Genomic DNA, 17,848 nt, shown 5'->3' with positions numbered 1-17,848 from the left:
ATCTATCTAAAATTTGGGCAATAATGCGAACATTAGTTTTTATTTCACAAAAGTTCAGAGTCACATATTTCAAATGTAATAAACCAACACAATAAACATAAATGCGGGTGGACTTGCATGCACTTTTTAGAATAAACTTCGTTAGAATAATGGTATTTTGAATGATAACTATTGTAATACTTGAGATAACATTCAAGGCATGTAATGTTATAATCGGAAAAATGGCTCAAATTTTAAATGCTGAGGAAATTATGAGGAACATGACCTGAAACATTTATTTTTAGTACCTGAAACATTTATTTTTAGTGCAAGAAAGGCTTAAAAGTAAGAATTGAGGGTTGCACAGTGGTGCAGCGGTAAAGTTGCTGCTCTGGAGCCGGAGCACAGAGTTCGATCTTGACTACGGGCTCCGTCTGTACTCCCTGCGACCGTGTGGGTTTTCTCTGTGTGCTCTGGTTTCCTCCAATGTCCTAAAAACGTGCGGATTTGTAGGTTAATTGGCATCTGTAAATTGTTTCTAGGGTGTAGAATAGAACCAGTGTACGGGTGATCATTGGTCGGCATGGACTCGTTGGGCTGAAGGACATATTTCCACGCTCTATCTCTAAAACTAAATGCTAAAACTAATTAATTGAAATTTCAAATTGCTATTATTCTTTCACTTCTGACATTATTTTTTCATGCTGTACAAATAAACAATAGTCAAACAACATTTTTGAGATGGTACGTCGACTTGTCAGTGACTTAAGAAAAGAATTTACATTTTCTGTTAAAAAATAATTTTCCTTATAAGAAAATCATATTTACAACTGTTGATGTGTGTCCAAAAATTATTGCTGTAGTTTGGGCAATTTACACTCTCAGGTTTGCTGTCATGACAACACAATTTTTCCACATTTTAAATTATTAAAAATGTCTTCGTCCTTTTTGCTTTATTACTAGAAAAGAACTGCCTCACATATTAATGATCAGCTATTATAATAACCTGTAGTGGATTATAACGCTGCATACATATTGGTCTGATTAAATGAAGTATTTCAAGGTGAAGCATTGAAAAATATTCGAAGTGTGTATTGTTTTTTTTGTTAATCATTTTGACCTTTCATTTTTTTAATATTCCAACTGCATGGAGTGCTTGACTCCTCCATGGTTCTCTATCAGAATTTTTAACAGACTTATTCTAACAGTAGGTTGCCCTGAATGTTTTTTTCCTAATATTATCATGTAATATTTCATTCTGCTAGGTTTTTAATTATCTTGATGAGGTAAGTGAATGGGTTGTTGGCTTTCTTAAAACAAATATGCATTGCATTCAGCTATAAGTATGAAAAATATATTTTGTATTCATTTGGTTAATACTTTCAATAATAAAAAGCCTAAGAATATTTAAGAACTTTGCTTGAAGCATTTTTAATCTGGTGCTACCAATTAATGGATAATATTTTGTTGCAGAAACTTGCCCGGGAAGGTTAATCGAGATTCAGGGAAAAGCTGGCCTATTTCTGGAAGGACTAGTTCACCCACCATTGGAAGGTGTTGAGATAATCATCGCTGAGAAAAGCTCAGTACCACTTATCACTATGTTTACTGATGAAGATGGGTCATACAGGTAATCTGAAAAATCTAATGGAGGCGAATGTAGTAAATGTAATAAAATTGTATTAGGTGGTGCAGCGGTAGAAATTGTTGCCTTACAGTGCTTGCAGCGCCAGAAACCCGGGTTCGATCCCAACAATGGGTGCTGTCTGTACGGAAATTATACGTTCTTCCCGTGACCGCGTGGGTTTTCTCAAGAGATCTTCAGTTCCCTCCAACACTCCAAAGACGTGCAGGTTTCTATGTTAATAGGCTAGGTATAAGTGTAAATTGCCCCGAGTGTGTATAGGATAGTGTTAATGTGCGGGGATCGCTGGTCGGTGTGGACCCGGTAGGCCGAAGGGCCTGTTTCTGTACTGTATTTCAAAACTAAACTGTGCTACAGTAGGGTAGAATTCCCTTTATTTCATTTAGTAATATAGACCTAAAGAGAAACTTGAGTTGTACAAATGTTGGGATCACGACTGTAAGTGCTGCATAGTTTACAGTGTAAAACACTGAAATAGATTGGATTGCATCTGCTGCACCCAGAATTATTCAGACCCGTACACTTTACACCTTGTTGAATATTGTTATATGATATCAGGACATAAATGTAATGGGTCGCTGAGTAAGTTTGTTAACGACACTAAAATTGGAGGAGTAGCGGACAATGTGGTCGGCATTAAAAGGACACAGCAGTTTAGGAGATGTTGCATTTTGGGTGGTTGAATGTAAGCGAAAAGTATAATGTTAATGGCAAGACCCATAACAGTATTGTTGTGCAAAGGGATCTTGGAGTCCAAGTCCATAGCTCGCTGAAGGCAGTAGCACAAGTGAATTGGGTGGTAAAGAAGGCATATGGTATGATTGCCTTCATTGCTATGGGCATTGAATATAAGAGTCATGATGCAGCTCCATAGTACTTTTATTAGACTGTATCTGGGCGATCTCAAGAATCAGGGCTTATTTAATTTTTAACACAACTTTGCAGCACAGTCTAAACAGAAATTCAAATAATAATAGAACAGGCACTTTCACAAGTACAATTTTATTTTATCCCACGGGGGGGGGGGGGTTGCTGGGGGTAGTGGTGGAGGCTGTTACGAAAGTAGTGTTTAAACTTTTAGATAGGTGCATGGAAGTGCAGGGAATAGAGGGATACGGATCATGTATAAACAGATGAGATCAGTTTAACTTGGCATCATGTTCGGCATCATTTTGCCCGAAGGGCCCGTTCCAGTGATGTACTGTTATAGGTTCTATGTTAGGTAACGATTTTGAATAGATATTAGAGTTATTAAAAAAAACTGGTTGGACATTATGATATCCCAGTGATATCCTAGAGAGAGTACAGAGGAGATTTACTAGAATGTTGCCTGGGTTTCAACAACTAAGTTACAGAGAAAGGTTGAATAAGTTAGGTCTTTATTCTCTGGAGCGCAGAAGGTTAAGGGTGCACTTGATAGACGTCTTTAAAATGATGAGAGGGATAGACAGAGTTGATGTGGATCAGCTTTTCCCTTTGAGAATAGGGAAGATTCAAACAAGAGGACATAACTTCAGAATTAAGGGACAGAAGTTTAGGGGTAACATGAGGGGGAACTTCTTTACTCAGAGAGTGGTAGCGGTGTGGAATGAGCTTACAGTGGAAGTGGTGGAGGCAGGTTCGTTGGTATCATTTAAAAATAAATTGGATAGGCATATGGATGAGAAGGGAATGGAGGGTTATGGTATGAGTGCAGGCAGGTGGGACTAAGGGAAAAAAGTTGTTCGGCACGGACTTGTAGGGCCGAGATGGCCTGTTTCCGTGCTGTAATTGTTATATGGTTATATGGTTAAGTTGCTTTATGGTCTTTGGATTCTCGGCTTTTCATAAAGACGAAGGAAGCCAGAAGGGGGCAGTGTTGATCTTTGGCTAGAGCAGAATTCTAATTCTATTTCAGTTCAAAATTGTAAGCAGTGAGATAAAATAAAATTGTACTTGTGAAAGTGCCTGTTCTATTATTATTTGAATTTCTGTAAGTCGTGTTTCTCTATGTCAGTTTAGACTGCTGCAAAGTAGTGTTAAAAATTAAATAAGCCCTGATTCTTGAGATCCCAACCTGGTTATCGTTTTGTCTTATACATTTTTGTGCAATGCAATTCTTTCTTAATTATCAGTCATCTCCTTAAACTTCCTCTGCTGTCTATCGACCTTGCCTTCTACAGCAAATGTGAAGAGTTGGTTATTAAAATGAAGATCATCCATTCAGTTGTCCCCATACATCCTTCCCTACCATATCCATAAGACTTTTCCAAAGCATCTCCTCATGACTTCAAACAAAAGCATGACTTGGTCACAGCTGCAAATTAACTAGCAAGTTATTTATAATAAGAATTATTTTCAGTTGTGAATGTCAAAATAGTTGCCTTGTGTTTAAACAGGATAATTTCCATCCTTAGATGCCCTTCCTCATTAGTCTTTGTAGCCCCCAAACTCTAATAAAATTGTGGCTGACGTGATCCTGGCTCCATCTCCGCTCTCTTGCCCATTCATCATAACCCATAGTCCTTATAGAACAAAAAACTGTCCATCTTGGCTATGCGTATATTCAATGATGCAGCCTCCACAGCTCATCAAATGAGACCATAGAGAAGAAATCTCATTAAATAGGCCATTATTGGTTATTTGAAACAATGCATTGATGAGGATCTTTGTTTTTTCTCTAGCCACTGGGGAGGTCCCAGAGGACTGCAGAGTGACCAGTGTTCGTTGTTTAGGAAAGGGGGTAGAGAGTCCAGGGAATTATAGGCCTGTGAGCCTCACGTCTGTAGTAGGGAAACTATTGGACAGAATACTTTGAGATAGGATTTACTTCCATTTGGAAGAGAATGGACTAATTAGGGATAGCCAGTACATCTTTGTATGCGGCAAATCGTGTCTCATTAACTTGATTGAGTTTTTTGAGGAGGTGACAAAGGAGATTGAGGCAAAATGCTGGAGTAACTCAGCAGGCCAGGTAGCTTCTCTGGAAATAATAGGTGACGTTTTGGGTTGAGACCCTTCAGACTGAGGGGATTGTTGAAACTAGACTGTTGAAGGTAGGATCGGTGGACGCTGTATGCATAGATTGTAGTAAGGCTATTGATAAGGTCCCTCATGTTGGGCTGATCCAGAAGATTAAGATGCAAGGGATTCGTGATGATTTGGTCGTATGGACTCAGAACCCTCTTATTCATAAAAGAACGTGGGTTGTGGTGGAAGCTATCTATTCTGACTGAAGGTCTGCGACTAGTGGAATTTCACAGAGATCTGAGCTGGGACCTCTGCTGTTTGAGATATATATTTAAATGACCTGGGTGTAAATGTAGATAGGATGGTGAGTGAGTTTGCAGAAGACACCAAAACTGGAGGAGTTGCAGATGGTGAGGAATGCTGTCATAATATATAATAGGATATAGGTAAACAGCATAAGTGGGCAGCAAAAACAGCCGATCGAGCGTAACCCGAGCAAGTGTGAGATGGTGAACCTTTGGAGGTAGAACGTAAGGAAAGACTATACCGTTAATGACAAAACTCTTAATAGCATTGATGTGCAGAGGGATCTTGGATTCCAAATTCATAGCTTACTAAAGGTGGCAGTACAAGTAGAGAGGGTGGTAAAGAAGGCAAATGGTATGCTTGCCTTCATTGCTATGTGATTGAATATAAGAGTCAGGAAGACATAATACAACTCTGTAGGACTTTGTTTAGGCCGCATTTGGAGTATTGCATGCAGTTCTGGTCAATAGATAATAGGTGCAGGAGTAGGCCATTAGGCCCTTCAAGTCAGCACTACCATTCAATGTGATCATGGCTGATCATCCACAATCAATACCCTGTTCCTGCCTTCTCTCCATATCCCCTGACTCCACTCTTTAAGAGCCCTATCTAGCTCTCTCTTGAAAGTATCCAGAGAACCGGCCTCCACCTCCCTCTGAGGCAGAGAATTCCACAGACTCGCAACTCTCTGTGAAGAACTCTCCTCATCTCCGTTCTAAATGGCTTACCCCTTATTCTTAAACTATGGCCCCTGGTTCTGAACTCCCAAACATCGGTCACCCCATTAAAGAAAAGATGTGGTGGCAGAGGAGGTTTACTAGAACTCTGCCTGGATTAGAGGATTTCATCGACGGGGAGAGGTTGGATACACCCAAGGTACACAAAAATGCTGGAGAAACTCAGCGGGTGCAGCAGCATCTATGGAGCGAAGGAGATAGGTAACGTTTCGGGCCGAAACCCTTCTTCAGTCTGAAGAAGGGTTTCGGCCTGAAACGTTACCCATCTCCTTCGCTCCATAGATGCTGCTGCACCCGCTGAATTTCTCCAGCATTTTTGTGTACCTTCGATTTTCCAGCATCTGCAGTTCCTTCTTGAACACTTTGGATACACCCAGATTGTTTTCTCTGGAATGTCAGAGATTGAGGGGAGACTTGATAGAGGTAGATAAAATTAACAGAGGCATGGCTAGGATAAATAGAGGTAAATATGTTAGTGATGTTTAAGAGACTTTTAGATAGGCATATGGAAGCACATGGAATAGAGGGATATGGATCATGTACAGGCAGATGAGATCTGTTCAATTAGGCATCATGTTCAGCACAAACATTGTGGCTCGAAGGACCCATTCCTGTGCGGTACTGTTCTATGTTGTACATTCTCTCTAATATCCTCTCAGCAAACAATTATCATGTCAACCCCTCTTGGAATCTTGCATGTTTCAGAAAAACTACTTCTCAGTTCTCCTAATCCTAAACTTGCATAAACTTAAACCGCTTAATTTTTCCTCATAAGATTGAAAACTGCCTCCAACATAAGTGTATCTTTCTTAAATAAGGAGACCAAAATGATGGTCTCCTTATTAAGTATTCCTGGTGTTTAAGAAAGAACTGCAGATGCTGGAAAAATTGAAGATAGACAAAAATGCTGGAGAAATTCAGCGGGTGACACAGCATCTATGGAGCGAAAAAATAGGTGACGTTTCGGATCAAGACCGTTCTTCAGACTGATGTGGGGGTGGGGGGGGGGGGGGTGGGGGGAGGCGGGAAGAAGAAAGGAAGAGGCAGAGACAGGGGGCTGTGGGAGAGTTGGGGAGGGGAAAGAGGGAGAAAACAAGGACTACCTGAAATTGGAGAAGTTAATGTTCATACCACTGGGGTGTAAACTACCCAAGCAAAATATGAGGTGCTGCTCCTCCAATTTGCGGTGGGACTCACTCTGGCCATGGAGGAGGCCCAGGACAGAAAGGTCGGATTCGGAATGGGAGGGGGAGTTGAAGTGCTGAGCCACCGGGAGATTAGGTTGGTTATTGCGAACTGAGCGGAGGTGTTGGGCGAAGCGATCGCCAAGCCTACGCGTGGTCTCACCGATGTAGAGCAGTTGACACCTATTCCTGGTATCTCACTAGCAGCTTCTACAGTTAGAGCAAGACTTTCCCGCTTTTGTTCTCCATCCGATTTATCTTCTTAATTACATGCTGTTTCTATATGCTATTGAAATCATTCCACAAAGAAGCATTCTGTGGTGTCTCACCAATTTAACTATACTCCGCGTATCTATTATTTTCATCAGAATATTGCCCTACGTCTGCCAAATTTTTGTCCACTTGCTTTGTCTATATCTTTTTGCAGACATTGTGTCATCACACGTTGGTTTATTCCTTATTTTGTAACATAACTTACTAAAATACTAGAATAATCATTAACACTTACTCTCTCCATAGATGCTGCTAACCTTTCCAGTGCTTTGTTTTTTTTTCAGATTTTCTGCCATTCCACTGTTTTTGCTTTATCTTTATAAAAGTCATTGATATAAATTGTATATAGCTCACCCTTAGTACTGAGCCTTGTGGTACCACATCAGGTACATCTTTCTTAACTGAAAATGACCGCTTATCTTTCTTCACTTTACTTGCTAGCTAGCTAAATGTCTGCCACGCTTAATATTACCCAGTGCCAGGAACTTTTACTTTTATGTGGTTACCTTTTATGTGGCATTAAAAAAAAATGTTAAACCCCTCTTGGAACTTAAAAGTACACAACTTTTAATCTACTGGCCATATCCAGCATATTGCATCTTCAAAAAATGTATTTGTCAAAGGTGATTACTCTTTCTAATAACATATTGACTGTATTTGGTTGAATGTACTTGATTCTACAAATGTCCTGCTGCTTAATAATGAATTCCCAGCTTTTCCCAAAAACTAGATAGGCTGGCTTGTGTTGAGTTTCTATCCATCTCCTTCTTTGAACAGGAATATTTCATTTGTATTAAGGCACTTGAAGGGACACGAGTAGTATAATCTTTTTTTTGGTGAAATTTTCAAGGGTTGGACCATTACACAGAGACCAGGCGTATTCCATATCGGCTCAAAAGGAGGGTTTTGTACTGACCGCAATAGATGGAACAGTTGGTGATTTTAAAGCATTTGCACTAGCAGGAATAACTTTTGAGGTATGATAAATATGAATTACTGTGAAATAATTAATGGAGTACTTTGATATTTGTGTCTTTTTAGTTTGTAATGAACTTTATGGAAGCTGCTGATCAATGTGTTTTGGCATTTGCACCAATAAATATGGTTGCATGGCACATGGCTTCTTAGAGAGTTAAATGTAATGGACCATATTAACTGACAATCGTCATATTTTACGCTTTTCATTACAAAAGTGTTTGATGGAACTGAGCCTGTACTCGCTGGAGTTTAGAAGAATCAGGGGGGACATAGAAACATAGAAATTAGGTGCAGGAGTAGGCCATTCGGCCCTTCGAGCCTGCACCGCCATTCAATATGATCATGGCTGATCATCCAACTCAGTATCCTGTACCTGCCTTCTCTCCATACCCCCTGATCCCTTTAGCCACAAGGGCCACATCTAACACCCTCTTAAATATAGCCAATTAACTGGCCTCAACTACCTTCTGTGGCAGAGAATTCCAGAGATTCACCACTCTCTGTGTGAAAAATGTTTTTCTCATCTCGGTCCTAAAAGATTTCCCCCTTATCCTTAAACCTCATTGAAACGTACAGAATAGGGAAAGGTTTGTATAGAGTGGATGTGGAGAGGATGCTTCCACTCGTGGGAGAGTCCATGATTGGGGTCATAGCCTCAGAATTAAAGGACGTTCTTTTAGGAAGGAGATGAGGAGGAATTTCTTTAGTCAGAGGGTGGTGAATCTGGGGAATTCTTTGCCACAGAAGGCTGGGGAGTCAAAGTTGGTGGATATTTTCATGGTAGAGATAGATAGATTTTTGATTAGTACTGGTGTCGGACGTTATGGGGAGAAGGCAGGAGAATGGGGTTTGGAAGGAGAGATAGATCAGTCATCTACTCTGATTGAATGGCGGTGTAGACGTGATAGGCTGTATGGCCTAATTTTGCTCCTATCACATGATCTTATGAAATGCATATTTAAAAATCTTCCAAATGTTCTCTTTCTCAATTAAAAAATTTAAATCACTACCATTATATTTAATGGGTTAATTTAGTTATTACCACAGGTTTTTCGGGGTTGCATTCTAAATTGCTAAATGTTGAGATGTATCTTTCCTTAAGTCTGTTGAGGATTAGTATTTAAGTCATAGGTTGTGCTGGCATTAACTTTATCAAATTGATGTGTCTGTTTGGCTTACTGGTAACTGCAAATCTGCAAGTAATTCAATAGTTGAGAATCAGCTTGGGATATAAACTCTTAAGATTATTTGCAGTGGGTGCTTTCATGTCTAATTCTCAGAGCATGCATTTTAAAACCTTAATACCTACATATACTGTATCATCCCTTAAAATGGATATGACATATACTTTTTGTTAACAGAATAGACCTCTACATTAATGCATGATTATGATGCGGTTATAATATTCATCGTATGAACATTTGATGTCATGGTATTTGTGTAATTGTGAATTTTGACATTATCTTTTTAAAATTGTATATTACAATATTTGTAAACAGATAAAAACTGAAGACCTTCATCCCCTTGCTGGAGTCCTTTTGTCTCTTAGTGGAGGACAGTTCCGCTCTAATCTTCTCACACAAGAAAATGGCATGCTGACTTTTGCAAACCTGGTAATGATTCATTCATAAAAATGTGAAGTAATTGAACAAATCTTAACAATAGTTGGAGGCTTTGCTGTTAATTTTGTTTTACGGAGAGGTTTTTGGTGCCAGAGTTGGCATTTGGAGATTCAAGATCATTTAAAGCACGCATCAGGTGCATAGCAAAGATTACTTTAGTCTGCCTTGACAACAACTCTGCCCCAGGAAGAAAACACAGTGGTATTAATGACTATGATATAGTTGGGATCACGGAGACATGGCTCCAGGGTGACCAAGGCTGGGAGATGAACATCCAGGGATATTCAATATTCAGGAGGGATAGACAGAAAGGGAAAGGAGGTGGGGTAGCGTTGCTGGTTAGAGAGCAGATTAACGCAATAGAAAGGAAGGACATTAGCTTGGAGGATGTGGAATCGATATGGGTAGAGCTGCGAAACACTAAGGGGCAGAAAACACTAGTGGGAGTTGTGTACAGGCCACCTAACAGTAGTAGTGGAGTTGGGGATGGCATCAAACGAAATTAGAAACGCGTGCAACAAAGGTAAAACAGTTATAATGGGTCACTTCAATCTACATATAGATTGGGTGAATCAAATTGGCAAGGGTGCTGAGGAAGAGGATTTCTTGGAATGTATGCGGGATAGTTTTCTAAACCAACATGTAGAGGAACCAACGAGAGAGCAGGCTATTCTAGATTGGGTATTGAGTAATGAGGAAGGGTTAGTTAGCAGTCTTGTTGTGCGTGGCCCCTTGGGCAAGAGTGACCATAATATGGTTGAGTTCTTCATTAGGATGGAGAGTGACATTGTTAATTCAGAAACAAGGGTCCTGAACTTAAAGAAAGGTAACTTTGAGGGTATGACACGTGAATTGGCCAAGATAGACTGGCAATTGATTCTTAATGGGTTGACGGTGGATATGCAATGGAAGGCATTTAAAGACTGCATGGATGAACTACAACAATTGTTCATCCCAGTTTGTCAAAAAAATAAATCAGGGAAGGTAGTGCATCCGTGGATAACAAGGGAAATCAGGGATAGTATCAAAACAAAAGGTGAAGCGTACAAATTAGCCAGAAAAAGCAGCCTACCAGAGGACTGCGAGAAATTCAGAGTCCAGCAGAGGAGGACAAAGGGCTTAATTAGGAAAGGAAAATTAGATTATGAAAGAAAACTGGCAGGGAACATAAAAACTGACTGCAAAACCTTTTATAGATATGTGAAGAGAAAAAGATTAGTTAAAACAAATGTAGGTCCCTTGCAGTCAGAAACAGGTGAATTGATCATGGGGACCAAGGACATGGCAGACCAATTGAATAACTACTTTGGTTCTGTCTTCACTAAGGAAGACATAAATAATCTGCCGGAAATAGCAGGGGACCGGGGGTCAAATGAGATAGAGGAACTGAGTGAAATCCAGGTTAGCCGGGAAGTGGTGTTAGGTAAATTGAATGGATTAAAGGCCGATAAATCCCCAGGGCCAGATAGGCTGCATCCCAGAGCACTTAAGGAAGTAGCTCCAGAAATAGTGGATGCATTAGTGATAATTTTTCAAAACTCTTTAGATTCTGGAGTAGTTCCTGAGGATTGGAGGGTAGATAATGTAACCCCACTTTTTAAAAAGGGAGGGAGAGAGAAAACGGGGAATTACAGACCAGTTAGTCTAATGTCGGTAGTGGGGAAACTGCTAGAATCAGTTATTAAAGATGGGATCGGAGCACATTTGGAAAGTGGTGAAATCATTGGACAAAGTCAGCATGGATTTATGAAAGGTAAATCATGTCTGACGAATCTTATAGAATTTTTGCGAGGATGTAACCAGTAGAGTGGATAGGGGAGAACCAGTGGATGTGTTGTATCTGAACTTTCAGAAGGTTTTCGACAAGGTCCCACATAAGAGATTAGTATACAAACTTAAAGCATACGGTATTGGTGGTTCAGTATTGATGTGGATAGAGAACTGGCTGGCAGACAGGAAGCAAAGAGTAGGAGTAGGGTCCTTTTCACAATGGCAGGCAGTGACTAGTGGGGTACCGCAAGGCTCAGTGCTGGGCCCCAGCTATTTACGATATATATTAATGATTTGGACGAGGGAATTGAATGCAACATCTCCAAGTGTGCGGATGACACGAAGCTGGGGGGCAGTGTTAGCTGTGAGGAGGATGCTCGGAGGCTGCAAGGTGACTTGGATGGGCTGGGTGAGTGGGCAAATGCATGGCAGATGCAGTATAATGTGGATAAATGTGAGGTTATCCACTTTGGTGGCTAAAACAGGAAAGTAGACTATTATCTGAATGGTGGCCGATTAGGAAAAGGGGAGATGCAACGAGACCTGGGTGTCATGGTACACCAGTCATTGAAAGTAGGCATGCAGGTGCAGCAGGCAGTGAAGAAGGCGAATGGTATGTTAGCATTCATAACAAAAGGATTTGAGTATAGGAGCAGGGAGGTTCTACTGCAGTTGTACAGGGTCTTGGTGAGACCACACCTGGAGTATTGCGTACAGTTTTGGTCTCCTAATCTGAGGAAAGACATTCTTGCCATAGAGGGAGTACAGAGAAGGTTCACCAGACTGATTCCTGGGATGTCAGGACTTTCATATGACGAAAGACTGGATAGACTCGGTTTGTACTCGCTATAATTTAGAAGATTGAGGGGGGATCTTATAGAAACTTACAAAATTCTTAAGGGGTTGGACAGGCTAGATGCAGGAAGATTGTTCCCGATGTTGGGGAAGTCCAGAACAAGGGGTCACAGTTTAAGGATAAGGGGGAAATGTTTTAGGACCGAGATGAGGAAAACATTTTTCACACAGAGAGTGGTGAATCTCTGGAATTCTCTGCCACAGAAGGTAGTTGAGGCCAGTTCATTGGCTATATTTAAGAGGGAGTTAGATGTGGCCCTTGTGGCTAAAGGGATCAGGGGGTATGGAGAGAAGGCAGGTACAGGATACTGAGTAGGATGATCAGCCATGATCATATTGAATGGCGGTGCAGGCTCGAAGGGCCGAATGGCCTACTCCTGCACCTATTTTCTATGTTTCTATGTATGTACACCAAAGTGATATCATTGCCACCTCACTTACTGACTGCCTGATTCCTTCATTATGAATAGTTCTGTTTTCCAAGCTGAAGAACTGAGTTGAGATTGCTTTGGTTGGAAATTTTGCAACTGGGAGTGGGGGAAAATTGTAATGACAGTAATTCAGATAGTTAAATAAAACCTAGCAAATTTTATTACTGTCTTTTTTAAATGTACTTGTAATTATCAGTTTGTAATTTAGCTCTGAACTGTTAAACAAATGAAGAAGCATCTCTTTATAAGTATGTGGCCTGAATTGCATTCTTTGAACTTTGTTCATCAGAGCATGAAGTCACTTTGTGCTGTGTTTATATTGGGTTGCAGAGTCCTGGTCAGTACTATTTCAAACCAATGATGAAGGAGTTTCGATTTGAACCTGCATCCCAAATGATCGAAGTGCAAGAAGGACAATCACTAAGAATCCAAGTTACAGGCTATCGGACAGCTTACAGGTTTGTGGGGTTAGATCTGATCTACTTTTCGTGCACAAAAATAACGCATGGATTTTGGAATGGAAAACGTATGTGGCTGTTTTTATAATCATGACAATGGAACAGCTCTTGTGTGAAAGTAATTATGGCATTATGTTCATTATTGTAAATCGCAATATTTAAATTCAGAATAAAGTAAAAATGTAACATGCTATGAATGAATATTTGAGGGAAATGTCACTAATAAGGCAAATTCAATTCACTGATTGACAGAATGGTGAAAGTGATAGTTACAAGCAATAAACTAATAGTGCATTTATAGAGAACTAATTTAATACTTCATGTTTGAATGACTGCAATCTCTACTTTAGTGTGTTAAAACCTTAAATAAGCTTCAAAAATGGATTGTAAATTCATTCTACTACAGCTGAACTGAAGTGGAACATTTTTGAATGTGAAACTTGGAATCAGTGAGTGTAAGTGCTTATCACTGAGGTGCATTTTCTTTTATTCATATGGGATGAATCCCCAGTGCTCTGATTTTCATTGCAATTTCAACAGCCTGGTTTAGCGGAAATAGTGGCATATCTCAGTGAACCTCCACAGACCAGTAGGCTCACTGTGCTGCTGCTCCAAACAGGATGCTGTGATGCATATGGTTCTGACTGAGTAAAATATTAGCCCGCTGGAATGAAAGGGAGGAACACACTAAGCTGTTGTCATGAGCTTTTTAGCAGTTACCATCAGAGGAGCCCAGGGAAATGTTGTTTTGTCAAGAAAGGTGAATACAAAAAAATGAGAGACATATTAAAATATCTGGATTTCTTAGAAAGCTGAATTCAATGCAGCTGCAAGATAAATAAATTGTCTCTTCCATCCACTTTTTATTTGTAGCGTTGATGTTTTTGATAAAACATACACTCACTGAATATATTTCAAATTATGAGCTTCAATGGTGAATCTTGAAAGCTGGTAATTTACCAACGTAACCAGCCTTGCTGCCTCAACTGTCTTTGAATTGTCTTGAATTAAATTTTTGAGAAGGCGATTTCTTACATTCTACCTTAAAAGTTTAAAATGTATGTTCTATCTTTAAACAAAAGCTGCTATGGCACAGTATCTTCACTGAATGGGGAGCCTGAACAAGGAGTTGCAGTGGAAGCTCTTGGTCAAAAGGATTGTAGTATTTATGGAGAGGATACAGTGACCGATGAAGAAGGAAAATTTCGCCTCCGTGGTCTTCTGGTAATGAATAACAATTTAATTTTTATGGATCTAATTATAAACATATTAAATTGAGCATACCGATACACTATTAATACCCAGAATGTATTTCTGGGAACAAGAGTGCTGGTGAAATCAATGCTAAAAGGGGCACTGTAACTTTACAAACTTTAAGATGCATTACTAACAGACGTTATGTCAGGAATGTGACGTGAACCCTCTGTAATGGGAACATGGTTGATTGCCCCGTGGTTTGTTTTAAAGAAGAGAAATCAAGACTGAACAGTGGCTGCCACTGAGGGCTGATGTTGGACAGGTTGGGCGTGCAATGTAGCTGCTCAGCAAGGGACTGGAGTCATCTCCTGGCTGGCAAGACAAGTGAGGGATATGCTGGCGTCTGGCATTCCCTCTGGTAGGCTGCCCAGATCATGTGGAGTTTGTCATCATCTCGTGTTTGATATGGTAGAAATTGCTATCTCCCCCTGTCTTTGTCTGCATGGCTCAACCCAGTCCAGAGATTTCATTGTGGTAACAAGTGGAAAGGAGACTGTTAGTCCCCAGCAACGTCCTGCATTCACTGTGCTGACTATTACGCAGCCCTGAGCTACACATTGCAGTGCTGAGCAACCGCATTGCCCAGTCTTGCCGGCCTGATAGCTGCCCTCAGGCATTTGTACCTGTGAATGTTGAGGTTTGCGGACCAAGAGCATGATAATTAATCATTACTATTTGGGATAGCGCTAAACAGGATTCGAGTCACTGTTTTTAAAAAAAAAAGACACAAAGTGCTAGAATAACTCAGCGGGCCACGCAGCATCCCTGAGCATGTATACGTGACATTTTGGGTGAGGACTCTTCTTCAGCCATTTTGGATCGCATCTCTTCTTTGAGTCAGCGTTGTTCAATCAGTAGTATATGGCCTAAGTTCACAGACAGTGATAAATAACATAAAGTTTGTTAACTTTCTTTTATGGAAATCTACTTTGCAATTGACATATTCAAATAGGGCCAGTGCAAAATACTGACATTCCCCCAGTGATCTCTAGTAAGTATTCATCTTATGTACATTAATACATACATACATACATACATACATTACTAGCCAGGATTTTGCCATAAATGCCATGTGCCTTTTCATGCCTTTTTTGATGATTTCACCAGGATTTCACCTTTTTCAAGTGCCTAAATCAGCCTTTTTTTGCCATTATGCTAAAAGGTCGTCCTATTTTCTCTAGTTAAACCCTGATCACAATGACGTTTTCTGTGTTAACAAGTTAATATTAATAAGTTATTATAAACGTGTTAACATAGTATAACTTACAAGAAAATTTCCACCACCGGGCGAAACCGGAAACGCCACCGTCAGCTGTTCATTCGTTCATGCCACTTCCCGCTGGTTCAATCTTCTCCAAGATCTATTTAAAAAAGAACTGCAGATGCTCGAAAAATCGAAGGTAGACAAAAAATGCTGGAGAAACTCAGCGGGTGAGGCAGCATCTATGGAGAGAAGGAATAGGCGACGTTTCAGGTCAAGACCTTTATTCAAACTGATGTGGGGGGGAGGGGGGCGGGGAAAAGAAAGGAAGAGGCAGAGACAGTAGGACTGGAAGGAGAGCTGAGAAGGGGGAGGAGGGAGAAAACAAGGACAATCTAAAATTAGAGAATGTTGATACTGCTGAGATGTAGACTACCCAAGCAAAATACCCAAAGCTTGTCCCCTCACTACATTTACTGCTGGCTCCAGTCGCAAATCTGAGTTTTCGAGTGACCTGTGCATCCATTCATTGATGCTGGAATTCCACTGTGAAAATTGGAAAACAAATCTCTCAGAGTTTTTTAAAGAAATACACAGAGGAACATATACCAAGCGAGTCATCATTATGGAAAAATTATGTTGACACCAACGTCAACATTGTTGTGCAGAAAATTAGAGATGAAGTTGCATGCAACAAAATATGAATCTCAATAGACGAGACAGCTGATGATGCTGTGGGGAGTTATGTTGCCAATGTGGTCATCAGTACACTGGAGGCAGGTCAACCATAAAAGGAGTATTTGTTGACATCAGAAGTATTGGAGAAGTCAAACAGCTCAACTATTACTCAGTTATTTACATCTTCACCTGCTGTACTTTGGCCAGAAGGTATAAAACACAAAAACGTTCTTCTGTTTGTGACTGATGCAGCTCTGTACATGAAAAAATCTGCTCGTGCTCTTAAAGGTTTATTCCCCAAAATGTTGCATTTGACATGCTTAGCTCAAAGACTTCATAGAATTGTCGAGCACATACGTAGCTTGTTTCCAATTGTCGATCGCCTAGTTTCCAATTTCAAGAAAATCTTCCTCAAAGCACTGTCACGTGTGCAGTTGTTCAAGGAAATGGCACCCAAGATTCCGCTACCTCCTCAGCCCGTTTTGACTAAGTGGGGTACATGGCTCTGCTGGACTTTTGAAAAGATAAAAGTAATCGTCAACTGTTTTGAAGAAGTAGAATCTGCTGCAATCAGGATCGTCAGTGAAATAATGCAGAAAAGTCCCTTCACTGCGATCTTGTGTTTATTGCTTCCTATTTTGCAAACTTCCCACAAGCTATCACTTCGCTTGAGAAACGTGCTGAAACATTAGTGAATAACTTGCAGATTTTCAACAAAGTAACTGACGATATCCGTAAAGCAGTGACGTGGGTAAAGACATACAAGGAAAATGTGTGAGAGTGATTTTAGCTAACAAAGATCTTGAAGAAATACAAAACATAGCTAAAGTTCTCAAAGGTAGTTGTAATGCACAAGTTATCGACATGATTATAGGGTCTGTAGCTTGTTTCGGGTATGCACCAGTGACCTCAGCTGAGGTAGAAAGACATTTTTGCAACTGAAGCATATTCTGTCTGACAGACGGCATAGTTTAACAGCAGATAAGTTGAAAAAATACTAGTAATTATGTGCAACCAGGCAACTTTGGTCATTTAATGTAGCATACCTTTATATTATCATTTTAACCATATTTTAGTGGTGGAAATACATGCCTTGTTATGCCTTTTTTGGTCAATAAATGCCTTTTCATGCCTTTTTTGTGATTTTATTATGCCTTTTTGCTTGCCTATTTCAGAGTTCTTTAGTGCCTAAACATCCTGGCTCTATACATTACATGCATCTCTATTAATACATTGATAGAGTTTGGGATCTTTCCTAATACCCATGCTCATCATGCCAGCCAGGATCAGCACACACTGCTTTTTAATACGTCCTCAGCAAATTGTAGTTTCCATGAACTGCAGAAAATATAGTACAAACAAAACTGGTCAGGCAAGACTGACTAAATATTTTGTGAACAATATTAGATTGTCAACAGCACATTACATCAATGTATTTATAGCTATATATGCCAAAATTCTATTAATCTAATTAGGGCTAAAAAGCACTTCATTTTCTTGTTAAAATTACTGATCAGAAGTATTA

The 17,848-nt window shown here is 40.0% G+C and overlaps 1 protein-coding gene across 1 annotated transcript in view; it reads left to right on the top strand.

The window, feature by feature from the left end:
* The window catches only part of LOC116985511 (nodal modulator 1-like), a 95,749-nt gene that overhangs the window by 65,110 nt on the left and 12,791 nt on the right, over window positions 1–17,848 (top strand). The window contains exons 21-25 of the mRNA XM_033040272.1: window positions 1,453–1,609; window positions 7,924–8,050; window positions 9,551–9,664; window positions 13,060–13,187; window positions 14,270–14,411. Coding sequence (XP_032896163.1) covers window positions 1,453–1,609; window positions 7,924–8,050; window positions 9,551–9,664; window positions 13,060–13,187; window positions 14,270–14,411 — 668 coding nt within the window. The remainder of the gene's footprint in view (window positions 1–1,452; window positions 1,610–7,923; window positions 8,051–9,550; window positions 9,665–13,059; window positions 13,188–14,269; window positions 14,412–17,848) is intronic.

Source organism: Amblyraja radiata, chromosome 22 (assembly GCF_010909765.2).
Source record: "Amblyraja radiata isolate CabotCenter1 chromosome 22, sAmbRad1.1.pri, whole genome shotgun sequence".
NCBI lineage: Eukaryota > Metazoa > Chordata > Chondrichthyes > Rajiformes > Rajidae > Amblyraja > Amblyraja radiata.
This window is presented reverse-complemented; position numbering and strand designations above follow the sequence as displayed.